The sequence below is a fragment of the Pelecanus crispus genome, chromosome 2, assembly GCF_030463565.1.
Source record: "Pelecanus crispus isolate bPelCri1 chromosome 2, bPelCri1.pri, whole genome shotgun sequence".
In the NCBI taxonomy this organism is placed as follows: Eukaryota; Metazoa; Chordata; class Aves; order Pelecaniformes; family Pelecanidae; genus Pelecanus; species Pelecanus crispus.
In genome coordinates this window covers 6,783,051-6,798,730 of record NC_134644.1, presented here as the reverse complement: position 1 = coordinate 6,798,730, position 15,680 = coordinate 6,783,051, and the positions used below count along the sequence as shown (strand labels likewise).

Here is a 15,680-nt window from a genome sequence, read left to right as displayed (position 1 = left end):
TATTTTTCAAAGATCAGATGAGCTGATGAAAAAATAAAATAAAACAAAAAAAAAGGTCTTCCTCATCCTGGTCTCCTGGTCCAGAAAACAATTAAACAATTTGGGCTGAAAATTTTCAGAAATTGCAACGAAACTATCAGTCAGCATAATAACAGTCAGTGATGAACCCCCGCAAAAAATTCACATGGAAAGGTAAGTTGAAGGAATAAAATAGTGAGGTTAAGTATTCAAAACCCAGAAATTGCCACAACTGATTTTGCTTGCATAAGCTTATTGTTAGATTCTGCCTGCCTATGTCTCTGCCAGTGACACATCGCCAATCACAGGGTCAGGAGAAGATAGTATCCCAGTCCCACACCTCAGATGCTGGAAAAACTCCTTCCACCCACCCTCATTCCAATCGCTTTCACTGTCTATCCTGCAAAACAAGATCTTACAATAGGCAAAGGATACATTCCGGCACATAAAGACTGTGTGATAATACATTATTTTTAAAAAAGAGCCAATTTAATAATGAAATGCTGAACTACACACCTACAAATCTCTGTTAACCTTTAAGAAACGTATTGACATTTTGGCCTTTCATGCTAGCATTACCTTAGGATAGAAATAAGCATAATGAGGAACCACTTACCCTCCAAGACACTGGTAATTATGCTGACTACACTTGCTGCCCTTTGTCTGTGAAGTGCCTCGTTAAAGTACTCCACTGACAGATGAGGAGGCAAATGCATCATGCTGCTCTCATCATTTACAGCTGGCTGCTTAAAGAAGTAAACATGATTAGGGAGATACCACAGGAATAAAATAGGATGTGATGATGGGTAACTATGAGGGTTAATAGGAACAATGACACGCAGCCAAATAAATGTACCTTTTTACAAGATGTAATAGATGTTGAGAATGAAGGTCCTACTTTTCAGTAATAATGCTGCAGTAAGTGGATCCTGCAAGCACGTAATAGCAAGAGGGCAAGCATAAACCTTGGAAATAAATGTATGAGGGGAAATAGGCCTAGGAAATATTCCAGAGACTATGGAAAAGGAGAGAGATGAGGGATAAACAGGTAGAAAAACATCTTTACCTACCCGGGCAACTTACAGACAAAGCTTCTGCATGATGCTAAAGGCACTGTGAAGGAGAAAGCAATTATAGGTACTGTTCAAAATTACCCCCCTGGACAGGGCATGGGATAAAAAGACTCTTCGGTGACTTGTGATTCCAGCACTAGGAATCTTCAAAAGTTTGTTAGTACAAGTTGTACGAAGCAGAAAAATAGGGTTTATAACATGATTGCTGAAGCAATGAACTCTAGGTTTTGGGAACTCATCAGAGTATTAAAGTATATACTTAAAATAATTTTTTTACTTACCAGATCACCCTTTCCTGGGTCTTCCATTACAGGTGGAAGCGTTACTCCTTCAGAAGACACTGGATCTAGACTGTGCACCCTGCTGCTTCCTCCTCCCATCACTGAAATCACCCCATTGCAGTCGTCCACATTAGCCCCCTTGCTGCTCTGCACGCAGTTCGGGGTAGCCAGGTGAGAGCTGTGGCTCATTTGACTTTGCATGCTAGAGCGTCTTCCCATCTGTGTGACCAACAGTGATGGACACCGGATTTCCTGTTCCCCAGCGCTGCGGGTCTCCTCATCACCAAAATCCATTGTGGAATCAACTTCTAAAGCAGGTATTTGGAAATTGAACACACTTCCATGGCTAAGTCTGCGTTTCACCTGATTTGCGTTGGGACTGTACACCAGACCAAGGAAAGACTAAAAGCCCAGTAAAAGGAATAAAGAGAGAATGCCATAATATCACAAAGATTTTGGGAAGCCATACATTTTTAGAGTTTCATAACATTTCCTATCAACCTTGCCAAGTCCAAAATTGTTATTTAATTTAGATTTTTCAGGAAGGATTTTGCTCAGATTTTAAAAGGCAGATAATAAAATCCTACCAGCTGTAGCAGCTATTTTTGTGATAAGCTTCATATTTATATTTTAGGTAAGATTTTTTTTTTTTTTTTAACAGAGAAAGATGGCACAAAAGTTAAATTCTGATAGTCATTCACTATTTTACAGTCCTCAGTATTACAGAAAATGTATTTGAATTGTTATTATAACTTTCCTTCCATCCTTTGTTCATAATATGTCCTTTTCAAATGAAATTTTACATATAATTCTTCCTTATCCCAAAAAGTTGCTAAAATAAAAACTTAAGAGTGATCAGTGTTTGTAATAGGATCTGGTTTGTGCTTTCAAACAATTTATTTTAGTATTAAAATTAGAAAAGCTGTAAGGATCTCAGATTCAGACAATAGATTACCAACTTTCGTTGATTTTCTGTGGACTGTGACTTGGGGAATTGTTGTTCTTCGTTATCTTCTATCCCCAAGGACTTATTTCTCTTTTTCCTGTTGCTTCTTTCTTTGATTTCTTTGGTAGACAGAGAAGAGGCTTCAAAGGAGCCAACTGAGAGGATATCAATTCCTTTCATAGCCAATGACTGAAATTAAAACAAAAACATGGATGATATTTTTGCTGGGTACTTGGAACATAAGCAGAAAGAAAATACTTCTGTGCTCTATATTATTTCCTCTTAACAATTTGCGTTTCACAAAACTCATTAAAAATCTTCCAGTATGTGATAACACTAAAAGAAAGAGGAGAGAATTTCCCCAACATATGGAGCACTGAAAAATTTGCTATTTGCAGTATGTTACATGATCGCATGTATTGGACCTGCCAGGGGCAAAATAATATTATAGCTCCTATTCCTCCATATGGCAGATTTGCTGGCAATAAAAATACTCAGGCTGAAAATAATGCTGTAGAATATATCTTTTTCCCAAAATAAATTCTCAAACAGTATTAAAATTCTATTTTTTCATCGGGGATCCATGGGATTGTATTCACACTGTGGCTGACCTTCCTTCCCATGCTGAATTTAGGGCAACGTTTTCAAAATACAGGAGTGTTTTGTTCCAGAAGCTTCTAAGCCATTTAAGGTACCAAGACACTTTTCATTCAACTACAATAGGTTTTGGCTCAGTTGTTAATGCAGTTGATCAATGGAATTACTGTATATTTCTCTGCTCAGCAGTCCACAATGATAAAATAGAAGAAAAATTAAAAAACAACTACATTTTCTTTTGGAAACAGCTAGCTGATGGAATTTTACGTTTTCCAGATTCAAAATACTATTTTTCTAACAGTAACAGCAGCCTTTAATGCTGATTATCTACAACAAAATTCATTTTTTCACAGGAAAAATACACAGCCGAACCAGGAATTGCTCCTGTAGCTCTAGGAATCACTACTTTCAATAAGTTATCACTTGCTCCTGTTTCCATGAGTGACTACTACATACAGCTGTATACAAGGAGTGATGCTTTTCCTCATGTGGCTGACAACAGAGCACTGTGACTAACGTTTGCAAGGGAATAATTTACGTACCTCCTGCTCCTTCTGTAATAATTCCAGGGCTTCCCGAAATTTCCTTTCCTTTGCCTCTGTTTCAGCAATGGTGGCTTTGTTCTGGTCTTCATATGCCATTGTTACTACAGCCAGAATCAAGTTGACTAGATAAAATGAGCCCAGAAAGATGACCAGCATGAAGAAGAGTATGTACACCTTCCCAGAAGCTCTGAGGGTCTGTAAGCAACACACCCCAGAGATAAAAATTACCATAAAAAAAATACCAAACAGGCTTTCAATGTGTCTCTGAAATCTTTAGAAGCACTCAGCTTCCTACACGCAATGCTTTAGGAAGCTTAAATGGAAATATACCTTCCTCGGCCCTTCTTCCCCCTCTTTCTCCCTTTTCCTATACTATCGACTATGAATAATTGATCGTACACGCCATGAGGACAGTGGAGGAGGTATTCTTATATTTTTGAAGGACAATACAGGATCTTTTTAGTACTTTTTTTTTTTTTTTAAAGTCCCTAAACCAGTGGGGTGATGGGTCTACTGCTGGGAAGCACTTCAGCATCCCTTTTCAAGGAGTCATAGCTTGCTGGAAGGGAGAAGGGAGGATCTGGGCTCGATGACTTGCAGCTATTGCTTTTATTTGAGGTTTCTTATCCTCTCTACACGTTTTCTGCTTCACCTATTGCTCTCCCTGGAAGACTAGTTCTAAACTATGTACAAAGCTGGTACCTGCTGGTACAGACGCTCCCAGTAGTCCTGGGTCATCAGGCGGAATAAGGAAAGAAAAGCCCAGCCAAAGGTATCAAAACTGGTGAAACCGTAATCAGGATTTGGCCCAATTGGCAAGCATCTATAGTCTGGAGGACAGATCCTAGAAGTAATAATAAAAAGTGGAGCTCTTTTACTGTGCAGATTTCAAGGAAAACTTCAGCTTATGTGAGAGTTCTGATTATTATTCAGCTCTGTGTTTTATAGATTGCAAGGCAATTTTCTACTCCAGGTAGTATTGGCTGGAAAGTAGGGTGGAAAAAGCAGCACCCACAACCCAGCAACAAACGAAGAAGACAGGCTGGAGTAGACTACCAACCCAGGACAACGCCCTCATCACCAATACTCATCCCGCGCCCCTTGGTGCAAAACAGCCACATCTCCCTGCTTACCCAAACCTGCCCTCCAAAATCCATGTTTGGTTTTCCCAGTTTAACACTCATTAGCCTTTACAGAGAGGAGTGTGTCTGTCCTGTGCTACATCTGAGATCCTTCATGTTTTCAGTTCTTTCGTACATCCATGGGGAAGAGAAAAGCAGCACTTCTGGAAAGGCTCAAAGGAACTTAGACCTGAATAAGCCAACTGCAGGTTCATAGAATCATAGAATCGTTTAGGTTGGAAAAGACCTCTAAGATCATCCAGTCCAACCATTAACCTACACTACCAAGTCTACTCTAAGCCAATCAAGGGCAGACTAGACTAAACCATGTCCCCAAGTGCCACATCTACCCATTTTTTGAACACTTCTAGGGATGGGGACTCCACCACCTCTCTGGGCAGCCTGTTCCAATTCTTCACCACCCTTTCCGTAAAGAAATTTTTCCTAATTTCCAACCTAAACCTCCCCTGGCGCAGCTTAAGCCCATTTCCTCTTGTTCATGCTTCATTCCCTACAAGTAGTAAATTATCTGACTATTTACTATATTTTGTTGTCTGTGTTTCTGTTTCTGCATTCAAGGAAAGTCTAGAATTTCTGCTTTTGTCTTGTATGACTGAATGAATACAGAAGCACTGAGACATGGAAAGCTTTCAAAGAAGAAATATTCTTAAGTGCACTTACCCAGCACCAGGGCCACATAGCAAAATATCTGAGGTGCCCTTTTTCTTAGCAAAGTATGCTATAAAAAAAGGGGAAGAAAATTTAAAAAACAAAGCAATTTTTGGCCTGAATCCTCCATCCTTTAATATAAGTAATGATGAGTAATCGGTGATGTGTATGTGCACGCACATAGACAGGTTTCCCACGCTCAGTTACTGCACCAGATTGCAAGGCGTCCCGTCCTCATTTATAAACATGCATATGCGTATGCACAAACTTCAGACCGAAGGCAGTCTTTAAAACAGAATTTTAAGAAATATTATCGCTTTGGCCACATCTGCATAAAGGAAATCAATAACTGGAGATGACAGGCTCAAGCACAGCCTCTGGTTCGGTAATCATTGGCACAAACTCTGGCACAGTTTTGGCCCGTAGCAATTAGCCATCTCCAGGACAGCATACAAACAGCGTTTGGGGTAGCATGAATTAGTTCTGTTTCCAATAAGCAATAACACCAGAATCCTATTTTGAGGAGGAAGAAAGAGTATTTGGCAGTGTGGATATACACCGTGCCATGTCACTGCTCTGCTGAGCCACACAGCAGGTCCTGACCCTGCTGAGCTGAGAAATACAGATTTGTCCTTTAGGATGCTGGAGCTGTGCCCTTTTCGACCTCTTCCCCTATTTCTCTTACCATGAGTTACTCCGATGCCTGAGCTAGCAGCAGACTGAAAGTAATAGCTTTAGTGCTGATAGCTAATTAGCCCTATTAAGATGTGGGTTTATTATCCCAAATGCAAGGGAGGTCTCGTGTCTTCCCAGTGCTTCTCAAATGTCGGCTGTGCTCATCAGGTAAGTAAGTCAGCATGATTCAGAGCCAGCAGGAATCTTTAGTATCAGCTGTACCATACCATGTAAATACAAAATAAAGGAATGAGTCACTCTCTGGGCTACTTTCCACCTAATTTTTTTAAAGAAGATTCACTGATTGAGCTTCGGAGAATCATAACAACTTGTAATTCTCTATGGTGGGGATGGGAACTTCACACAAAGTCAGGGCCATAAAAAAAAATATGCAAAGTGGCCCGTAAAAAATATACAAAAAGTCATAATAGAAAACTGGGTTTACAGTGCTGTAAGTCCTAAATCCTGTAGCAAAGTCACCTAGCTTTCATTAAACCTGTCTGGGCCCTCCTATTCCTTTTGCCGTCATTGCAAATCACCCTGCACACGATGTATGGCATAGGATTTGAGCAAGACAGAGCTTGTGAAGCAACACAGATTTTTTTAATTTGAGCCCTGCTTTCTCTAGGCTATTGCCTGTATACAGCTGCAATGTTCTGAATTAAAAAAAAAAATAAATAAAAAAAAGTTTTTGCTTCCTGTTTCTTCAGCACAAAAAATTAGTAATTTTAGCCAAAGTTTGTCACATCCATGGTCTCTGGTGTGCTACTCTACTCACTGCCTGGTTTCTTTTGAAGTTTGCTTTCAATTACAATTCAATTTTACAACATTCTGTATATGTAAATTACTTTGTTCTAACATGTGGTTTTTTGGTAGGTACAAGAGTTTCTTGCAAAAAGTTTTACTCAAAAATCATTTATATAAAGACTTTCTCCCCCTGGACTATGAAGTTATTAAAGAAATCCTGCCTGAACAAATCTCCCACACGGAGTGTATACAAACAGCAGTCCTGTGTGGCTTTTTTATGTATTTCAACATTTCCCCTGGGAGAATGTTTTTCTCCCTATATAACTGCTGCTATGTCTGAGCTCGCTGGTGGAGCTTTTCTTCAGTGATGAAGATTTCTTCATATTTCTGGCATAGCTATTCTTTACTTTGAGTGTATTTTTTTCATGCATATTGAGGCTTTTCCTTTCTGAATTGCATCTTAGAGTTGCTGTTCCTCTGAGAATGCTTTGGTGTGTTTTCAGATCTCTGCTTTCTGCTTCTATCACCAGCCTCAGTCAAGACATATACATGAAAGATGTATATTATATATACCTTATATTAGACATAAAATACATATCACATATATCAGATACATATGATGTGAAGAAGAAAGTAACTGACTTTTAAACAAGTTTCTCTGTTTCAAGCTCAAGAGTACTTCACTGGGCAGCAAAATGAAGATGTACAGACTCTTCAGCATGTAGTAAAAGGTGAGCTTTGGGGAATTGCAGCAGAGAATGAGCTAATGCATGTTTCAGTTATTGTCATATCATTCTGGGAAACCGAGCTGGACATTACTGGAAAATTTGGGAGTGCTGTTTCTTATAATGAAGGGAAGGGGTACATTCCTGGATGCCTGCAAGCTGCTCCGGCAATCTGAAGGCGATTATCAGGTAGGTACTCATCAAAATATCATATCATCAAAACATCAATATCATTAACAGCAGTGGTTATACAGGCATGCGTAGGTGTCTGTACTATAATCTGAAAAAAATTAAGGAGAAAAATTACCTGCATCATCAGCAAACATTTCATAGGCTTCTGATGTTTTGTTAAGTAAAGAAAGTATTTCACTGAACTCTGTAGAGTTCCTGATACACTTTTGTCTTAGATTGCCCTTAAAAAGCTGGAGGCCTATGAGGGCAAAGACACTCAAGCAGAAAACGGTCAGGATCATCACATCAGCAAGTTTCTTAACAGACTGGATAAGTGCCCCTACAATGATCTTGAGTCCTAGGAAGACAATACACAAAGGAAAAACAAGATGAAAAACTGAGATTCATATATCATACTTGATTAGAGTTAAAACAATGTATAACAACCAAAGTACCAAAATTACAGGATAATATCTAGCAAATATATTTGTAATGCGAGTATAGTTTAGATGAGAGAGTAATATGAGAACAATATTTTTTCCTCATTTGGGTCACCCTACAATTTCCAGATGTTCCTTTAATCCCTATAAAATATTTAGGCGAGGATGAGGAACCAGAGATAGTCTAGTTTTTCTTATCCAGAAAGAGTAATATGCATAATTCAAAAGAAATTTCCAACACTGGTAATCTGTGAAGAAACTGGAAACACTGGAAACAATAATGGCTATGATCAAAGAGAATACAGAAGACCTACTGGTTCTTAATTGTATTTTGTCGTGAGAAAGAATCCACTGGCTTTATAACTAAGGGAAAAGTGAAAAGGAAACTTTTTTCCCAGGGATGATGTAAGACGATTAATAGTAAACTCTGTTCAGTCACCAGAGGCGTTTCTGTTGAACCATAACGCACAGACCAGCTCAAAGAAAATTCTGTAAAACTGACATTATAAAATGTTAACAAAATCTTTAAAAACATAGTGAAAATAAATTAAATACAAGATTGTTTCTAACACTTTATTTATTCTGGTCGGACCAGGTGAACTGAGGCACTACTTGTGTCCACAAATTCAGCTGTGTCTGCAATCAGTGAAAGATGTTGGGGGGCAGCGGGGGGAAGAAAAGGCAAAAGCCAACATTTTGATTGGAGCAAAGAATCAGTTGTAAGTTACAGAAAATATTCAGCAAATAGGGTTTCTTACCTGGAACTACTGAAATGGTTTTTAACGCTCTCAGAACCCTGAAAGTCCGAAGGACTGACACGCTTCCCAGGTTACTAAATGCTCCCACATACCTGTAAAGTCAGGACATGATATGTCAAGTGGCTGAACAAAGTAAACAGGGCAATTATTTCACAGTGGTCATTCTGAACTGTCAATCCTTCTGAGCACATTTTAAGTATTAATAAACTACATATCATGGGTTTATCTGAAGACTTATAAAATAGAAATCCATTTCTTGATTATTAGAGTTTCCTTATGAGGTAGTTCTTGGCTTGTGCATAGCTGCTTTTCTGTCAGCATCTTAAAATATCATGCATTTAAAATATAAACAAAGATAGCACTCAAAATTATTCATTTCAGCCTGAAACACTGGCTGAAGTGGTTTGATCTCCCTTCTGTAGCTGCACCTAACCGGTATAAAGGCTTTCTAATTACTGTAAACTGAAGCTCAAACTATGATTTTTGGAGATAAAGAGCCCAAATTTAATCCACCATCCTGGTGTCTATACACATCACTCTATTTTCAAACTTACACTTTCATTCACAGGATCAGTACGCCTGTATTTGACAGCCCAGCTATTGCATTTCACTGATTGAAATGCATCGTTCACGTACACTCACCACAGGCTGTATCCTGTGCTGCACAGCACTATTCCCTTCTTGAAAGACTCATACATTGTTGTTATACAGTGAGCAATAAAACAAGGGCAAGAGTCAATGTCCTAGATAGTTTCAGATGCAGTTAGGACCCACAGGGGTTTTTTTCGTGCGGCAGACAGGCTTTTGCACCACAGCACCAAGAACTTCAAATACAGAGCGCGAGCGCAGGTAATCTGTATTTTATACGTTCCCACTTACGCCATAACGATAACACTGAAATCCAACCAGTTCCAGGGATCTCGAAGGAAAGTGAATTCATTTAGACAGAAACCTCTTGCCAGTATTTTTATCAAAGATTCAAAAGTGTAAATGCCAGTGAAAGTAAATCTAAGGAAAGGAGAAAAACACCAAAGAAAGCCGGCAATATTAGCAATTAACGGAAGAGACACAGTCAGACTGTTTACTGTCTAGGCCAACAAACCAAGCCAATGCTGCAGAGAAGTAATGGAAAGACCGCTGTTGGTTTCAGTGGATTCTATCAGTATCTGACTCGTATGGAATTTGAGACAGTAGCTGACTGCAATCTGGACATGGCTATTAACGTGCACGCCTGTGACATTGTTTTTTGGCATTCAACAATTTTTTTCAAACTCTTTCATGTGAGTCCCCATAATTTGAGAAACACAAAACTCCTAGCTACTTGCTAAAATAAAGATCAAAATTTGTATCTTCCTCTGGTTTCAAGTGGCCAAGAGCATGCATGATATGCTGTGTATTATTTACTTTGGGCACAGAGCATCCATTTCTGTGCAGAATGTTTAAAACACTTAGAGAAATAGACGAATACAGGATTTTCAGTTTAAGATGGCAATTATTCTTATTAATGGAAAATTAACAGTAAAAGCTCTTTGGGACTTACTGAGTGCACTTATCATTTCAGCAAGAGAGGGATCTCCCTACAGAATTCAAAAGGCATTAATTTGGTAGTCAGCAAATGCACTAAGAAATTATATGGATGTAGTGCTTCCCTTTTCATTTGGAAAGAAGTATTCTGAAAGGATTCTTGAAATGCATTTGAACAGTAGTTTTGATGCCAACAGCAGATACAACTCTTATCTAACCCTCGCAAGTAGGGAATTATCCCAGCATCTTCTGCAGAAATGTATATTAGTATCAGGCAGAGCCTTTTTCCTGCTTGCGTGAGGATTTGCCATTCCCAGCTGTTTCAGTGCCATGTAACATGAGATATTCAGAAACAATTCTAGAGCTGTTTTTAAAAATAAGTATTTTGGAATCTTTGCATTAGGTGTTAGAATTATCAGGGTTTGTATTCTAACATTTTTATGCCAAACTGAAAAAGTGAGAGCTGAAATATTCTTTTAAAAAGAATAAAAACATGGGATTATCCCGCTTAAGTGTGACTACAAAGGCATGGATTTATTGTGATTTAACATTGCAAGTGTTGGCAGCGCTGAAGATAAGAGCTTTACTTTCTAACAGCGTCCTGCAGGCCAGGAGCTTGTGACAGAATGTTTTATTAAAGCAAAACTCATCATTTCAATATTATTATAAAGAATTTTAAAAGACAGCAGCTCTTGATGCACTTCATCAGCATCAGCAACAATGGGAAATGTGTCTGGATAAAGAGCAAATAATTACTGAGTAACTTCGGAAAGTGGGATAACAAACTGGAGCAGCAGGATAGACATGAAGCTAGTTCAACAGCAAGAACTTAATCTGCACTTACTCTCTCCTATAACACCACAATTTTTGTAGCTATTGAGTTTAAAGACAAAAATACTCCCTCAAAGCAAAAGAAAAGGCGAAGTCCTAACACAAGCAACTTTCCTTCTAAATCCCCCATAAACTACCTTGAGTGAAGACAGCAAGTCTCAATGATTGCATATAACTGCAGAATTAAAAAATATACGTACCCACAGATACTTACTCAACATACTTGTTCCATGAAGGAGATGGAGAAGCCTTAGAGGACTCAGTCAGAGCCATGAATACACAATTAGTTAGAATTGTGCACATGATAAACAAAGTGAATAAAGTAAGTCACAAGAGTGAAGGCAAATAATATGACATTGATTCAGAAACGTAACTAGATATTCTATCAGTCATAGATGTAGTACCTGATTTTGAGTTTAAAGCACATGTAAGAACAGCATGCACATGTATTTGCTGATTTTGAGTCGTATTAGATGACAACATACTACTGTTGTTATTCATGCCATCTGGACTTCTGTATGGGATAGAGATCTGCTGCTCTAAGCATTGCACACTTGGTAAAAGGCAGGATGCATTTTTCATTTCATTTTATAGCATAAAAGTTAAAAAATTGCCTAAGGTCACAGAGATGAAGCCAAAACCTGACTCTAAATTGGTAGAGCTGCGCTCTTCTGAAGGGACAGCATGAAGTCTGCCAGGATACTTGCAGGTGTCTCAAAGGACTCTATATGTCCATGTTTAGCCAACTCTTGGGGCTGCCCAGCTGCTTTCTGGGACCTGCTGACTATAGGGGATAAACAGGAATTTGGGCACCTAGCTCACATGTAGACACCTAAGCTTAAGCCCTTGGCTCTGGAGCTGACTCTCATGCCTTGTGTCATACCACATGTTCTGGCAATCCAGGAGGTAGATGTCCATGGGAAAGACATCTAGCCTTTCCATCATCCGTCCTCTCCATCCCCACAAAAAATCTCCTGGCTTTAGCTCTAGGCGTGGTCAAACTGTCACAAACCCAGGAGCTGGACCTCTAGTGTTGAAATGCCAATATCAGCCAACTTGCTGCCCAGGGAAAGCCTCCAGTGAGAGGCATCGCTCCTCCAGGGATGTCTGTACCCTGCTACAACAACAACTTCGAACCCACTGCAGCTAACTCAGCACCACACAGCCAGAAGATGGCTGGAAATCTACAATCCACACAGGCATACCGTAGACTCTGCATTGGGCTTGGTTCAGCCCCAAGCAGCAGTGTTATTGCTCTGGTTTCATTCCCCAGTGCCAAACTGGAGCAATACACTAGTGATTCCTGTCCCCTAAATTTGAGGTATGAGGTGGGATCTATATATTACCTTTATATTCCAAAGGCATTCCCTGCAAAACATCCCTGGAAATTTTCACTTTCATATACCAAAGATATATTTTTTAATCTGCTTTCCTAAAGAAACTAAGTTTGCATAATTTTTCTTTCTATGTGTTTTCATATGCGTACCTACCTATCTCAGCCTTTTTTTCTTAAAATTCGCCAATGATTGATCAGCTTTGGCACATGAGTTGAATTTAATTCCTACAGTTTGGGTAAACAGAAGATGAGAAAGAGGATAGGGATCTTACTAGTCTTCTCTCTGAGAAAGGCTTCAGCATGAGAATCTTGTTTATGAGATGTCAGGAAATCAACATCAGAGATCATTTTCAAAACCCAAATCTAGAAAATCAGGCTTCAATAACTCCAGTACTCACAAAACTGTTTATTTCTACGTAGCACAAGAGCACCAAGACAATAATAATTTCTAAGGTAATTCATAATTAGAAGTAATCTGGAGTGAGGAAGAGACTAGATTCATTCAATGCTCTAAAATACAAAAGCACAGCATTATGTAGGGTTTCGTAATCAAAAAGAGTGAATGAAGCCAACAAAAGGATATAAATGTACTAAAATTTTAATTGCTGTTCTTCGGATTGGATGGAAAGGACTGAGGATCCATAAGGCACGCGTAGCAGTAAATCTGAAGATTGTTTTCTGTTTGTTTAGCACTATGAAAACCTTTAAAAAATAAAGAAACATGAAGACAGAGAACATATTTTTAGTACTATATCCTGTTGTATCAGTGATGAGCAAGAGCTTGATTTTCATTTTAGTCTGTTTAAATGGGAAGACTCTTTGTAATACTTTGCTATCCTTTCATCATAAACTGATGAAAGAGTTAATACCCACTAACTGTCAAGCTGCAAAAAAATCCTCAGCATGAACTTCTTTTTTAAACCTTAGGACCTGCAAAGAGTAGTCCACAGAACTAATCTTGCTTATGACTATTCTTTTAAAATAAATTGAACCTCTCATTGAGTCAAGATATACAGAGGTGGAAGGAAGAATTGCAGCCTTTATCATTATTTGGTATTGTTGATAGTGATCCTCTAGCTCCAAGACTGTAGAAATTAGTTCAAAGTATAACCATTTCTCTAGCAATAAGCATAATTTCCAATGGATTAGTTCCTATTCCTCTGTTCTTTATTGAAAATCATATTCTTAAATACTTCATGACTAGAATATGGAGCTTGAATAAGTAGGTTTTAAGGATTCATCAGCAAATGTTTTAAAATAATTTTTATACTTAGGTGATCATTTATTGTGCATGTAAGTGGAGCATAAGCTTTGAGATAGAGAGGAACATGTTGTCTCAAGCCATGGACTTTAAGAAAATTTACAAAATTATTATCATGTTTTTAGATCTGACTCAAATCACCCTTTTCTTTTTATCCATTTTATTTTTTCTGCTTCCATTCTGATTCAAATGTTAATCAAGTTCATATTATTTAATTCCTATAATTCTAAATTAAGCTTTTTTTAAGAAGATTACAGCATGTCATTCAGCTGTGCCAACTGCCTGCATTATTACAACCTAGAAAGGAATATAAACAAGACTGATAGATCAGTCACATAAACACTTCTTAGCAACACAATAAAACAAATTAAAATCCAAAGATCTTGGTTGGCTCTAACCTTACGATCTTTGTAGTATGGGTCGAGGTCCTCCAGTGGTTCCCCAATGAGCTCTGGAGGAGGATTTCCATAGAGAGCTGGTAACTTTTGGAAAGCTTTTAGGTCAAGTTGGGGACGTGGTTTCTCCTTAGGTTTCTGGTCTATAGTATTTCTTCGAGAGTTTTTCTTGGCAGCAATTCTCTTTTCGATAGCAGCCAAGGATTCATAAGTGAACTTACGGAAGTTGTCAGTACCAGGTAGTAAGAACTCAGCCATTTTTCATTCTTCTCTTCCTGTCACTAATTCTGTCCAAATAATAGAAAAAAGTAGAAAGGAAGTCAAGTAACTCCAAAACAAGGAAGCTGTGAAAATTGAACAACTGTTTGCCCATGCATGGCTAGTAACATAAACTTTCTGAGCCATCAGCTTCTAAAAAGAAAAAAAAAAGATACAATCAATACCTTTTTCTGTGACATGTCTGTTCAGTATTTTTTTAAAATTATGTGTATCTGATAGGATGTGGGCAGACCTCTATCAACTTAAAAGTGTATTTGGAGCACCTCATTTAAGACACCTGTTATCCTAAATGCTCTTGAGCTGTTGTTCAGAAAAAACCTAAAATGTTGGTTTAACCCAGTAATTGGAAATGGGACGGTAAAACCGATCAAACTGCAACATCAAATATGTGGAAGCTGTGTCTGCAACAGGAGGATCAAGTATTAAATTAACTAGTGCAGATGTAAGTACTCAGATGGATAACCCATCTTGATGGTGTCAGCACAGAAACGAACAGCGTCCAAGCATCAGAAGATTTAACTTGTGACCCATAGAGTCAGTCTTGACTGACATGGTGGACACAAATGCTTGATCTGACAAGTATCAAGCACAAAGTTTTTATTTTATACCCATCTGTCAGAACAAAAAAAGTGAGATTATACTAGAAAATACTTTGCATTATTTAATGGAGAATTTTGGTCAGGTATTGTATAGGATCCATTCAACTAAATGCAACTAAACAAGTCCATACATTGGCAGTACAGTGTATCCAACCTTCTACCTTAACACTGTGCGAAGCTTCAAAGGCAGGCCATGAAGTGCATACATATTGCCACTAAAAAACCTGAAAATGGTACACAGAGTAAGATGATCCAGACCTGCATCCTTGTACTAAACTCACTCAAGAGCTCTATAAGGAGATTTCTCTAACATATTTTCTTTGATTATGCCCTCTAGGAACACAGCCAGGTCTTCACATCCAGAAGCTGCCACCACCACTTCAATGTGTCCTTCAAAGCTGACTCCATAACTAGCAGTCAGAGCCTATCTTGGGAAGTTTAAGCTGTCCTTGCTGCTCAGCTGCCAGATGACCTGCTCTTGCACCTTTCCTTTCCAGGCACTATATGCGACATCCCAGGAAAACACAAAGTCTGAAACAAGAGGCTTTGTTTTACTGAAAATAGATATTTTTACCACCTGTGTGCTGACTCCCTGTATCTTCCCCTACCATGCAATGCTGTTTCAGTTCTCCCCAGGTACAACATGATTTCAGTTGTCCTTACATTGCTGAACTGTAGGAAACTATTGC

At 38.5% G+C, this 15,680-nt stretch overlaps 1 protein-coding gene across 1 annotated transcript in view; it reads right to left on the bottom strand.

Moving 5' to 3' along the window:
• The window catches only part of LOC104029706 (sodium channel protein type 5 subunit alpha-like), a 34,902-nt gene extending 20,531 nt beyond the window's left edge, over positions 1 to 14,371 (bottom strand). The window contains exons 1-12 of the mRNA XM_075706555.1: positions 14,117 to 14,371; positions 13,045 to 13,159; positions 11,336 to 11,447; positions 9,646 to 9,774; positions 8,767 to 8,858; positions 7,705 to 7,926; positions 5,263 to 5,320; positions 4,163 to 4,304; positions 3,458 to 3,655; positions 2,328 to 2,507; positions 1,369 to 1,774; positions 635 to 757 (exon numbers count right to left, since the gene is read on the bottom strand). Of these exons, the coding sequence (XP_075562670.1) occupies positions 635 to 757; positions 1,369 to 1,774; positions 2,328 to 2,507; positions 3,458 to 3,655; positions 4,163 to 4,304; positions 5,263 to 5,320; positions 7,705 to 7,926; positions 8,767 to 8,858; positions 9,646 to 9,774; positions 11,336 to 11,447; positions 13,045 to 13,159; positions 14,117 to 14,371 (2,032 nt within the window). The remainder of the gene's footprint in view (positions 1 to 634; positions 758 to 1,368; positions 1,775 to 2,327; positions 2,508 to 3,457; positions 3,656 to 4,162; positions 4,305 to 5,262; positions 5,321 to 7,704; positions 7,927 to 8,766; positions 8,859 to 9,645; positions 9,775 to 11,335; positions 11,448 to 13,044; positions 13,160 to 14,116) is intronic.
• Positions 14,372 to 15,680: the final 1,309 nt, after the last annotated feature.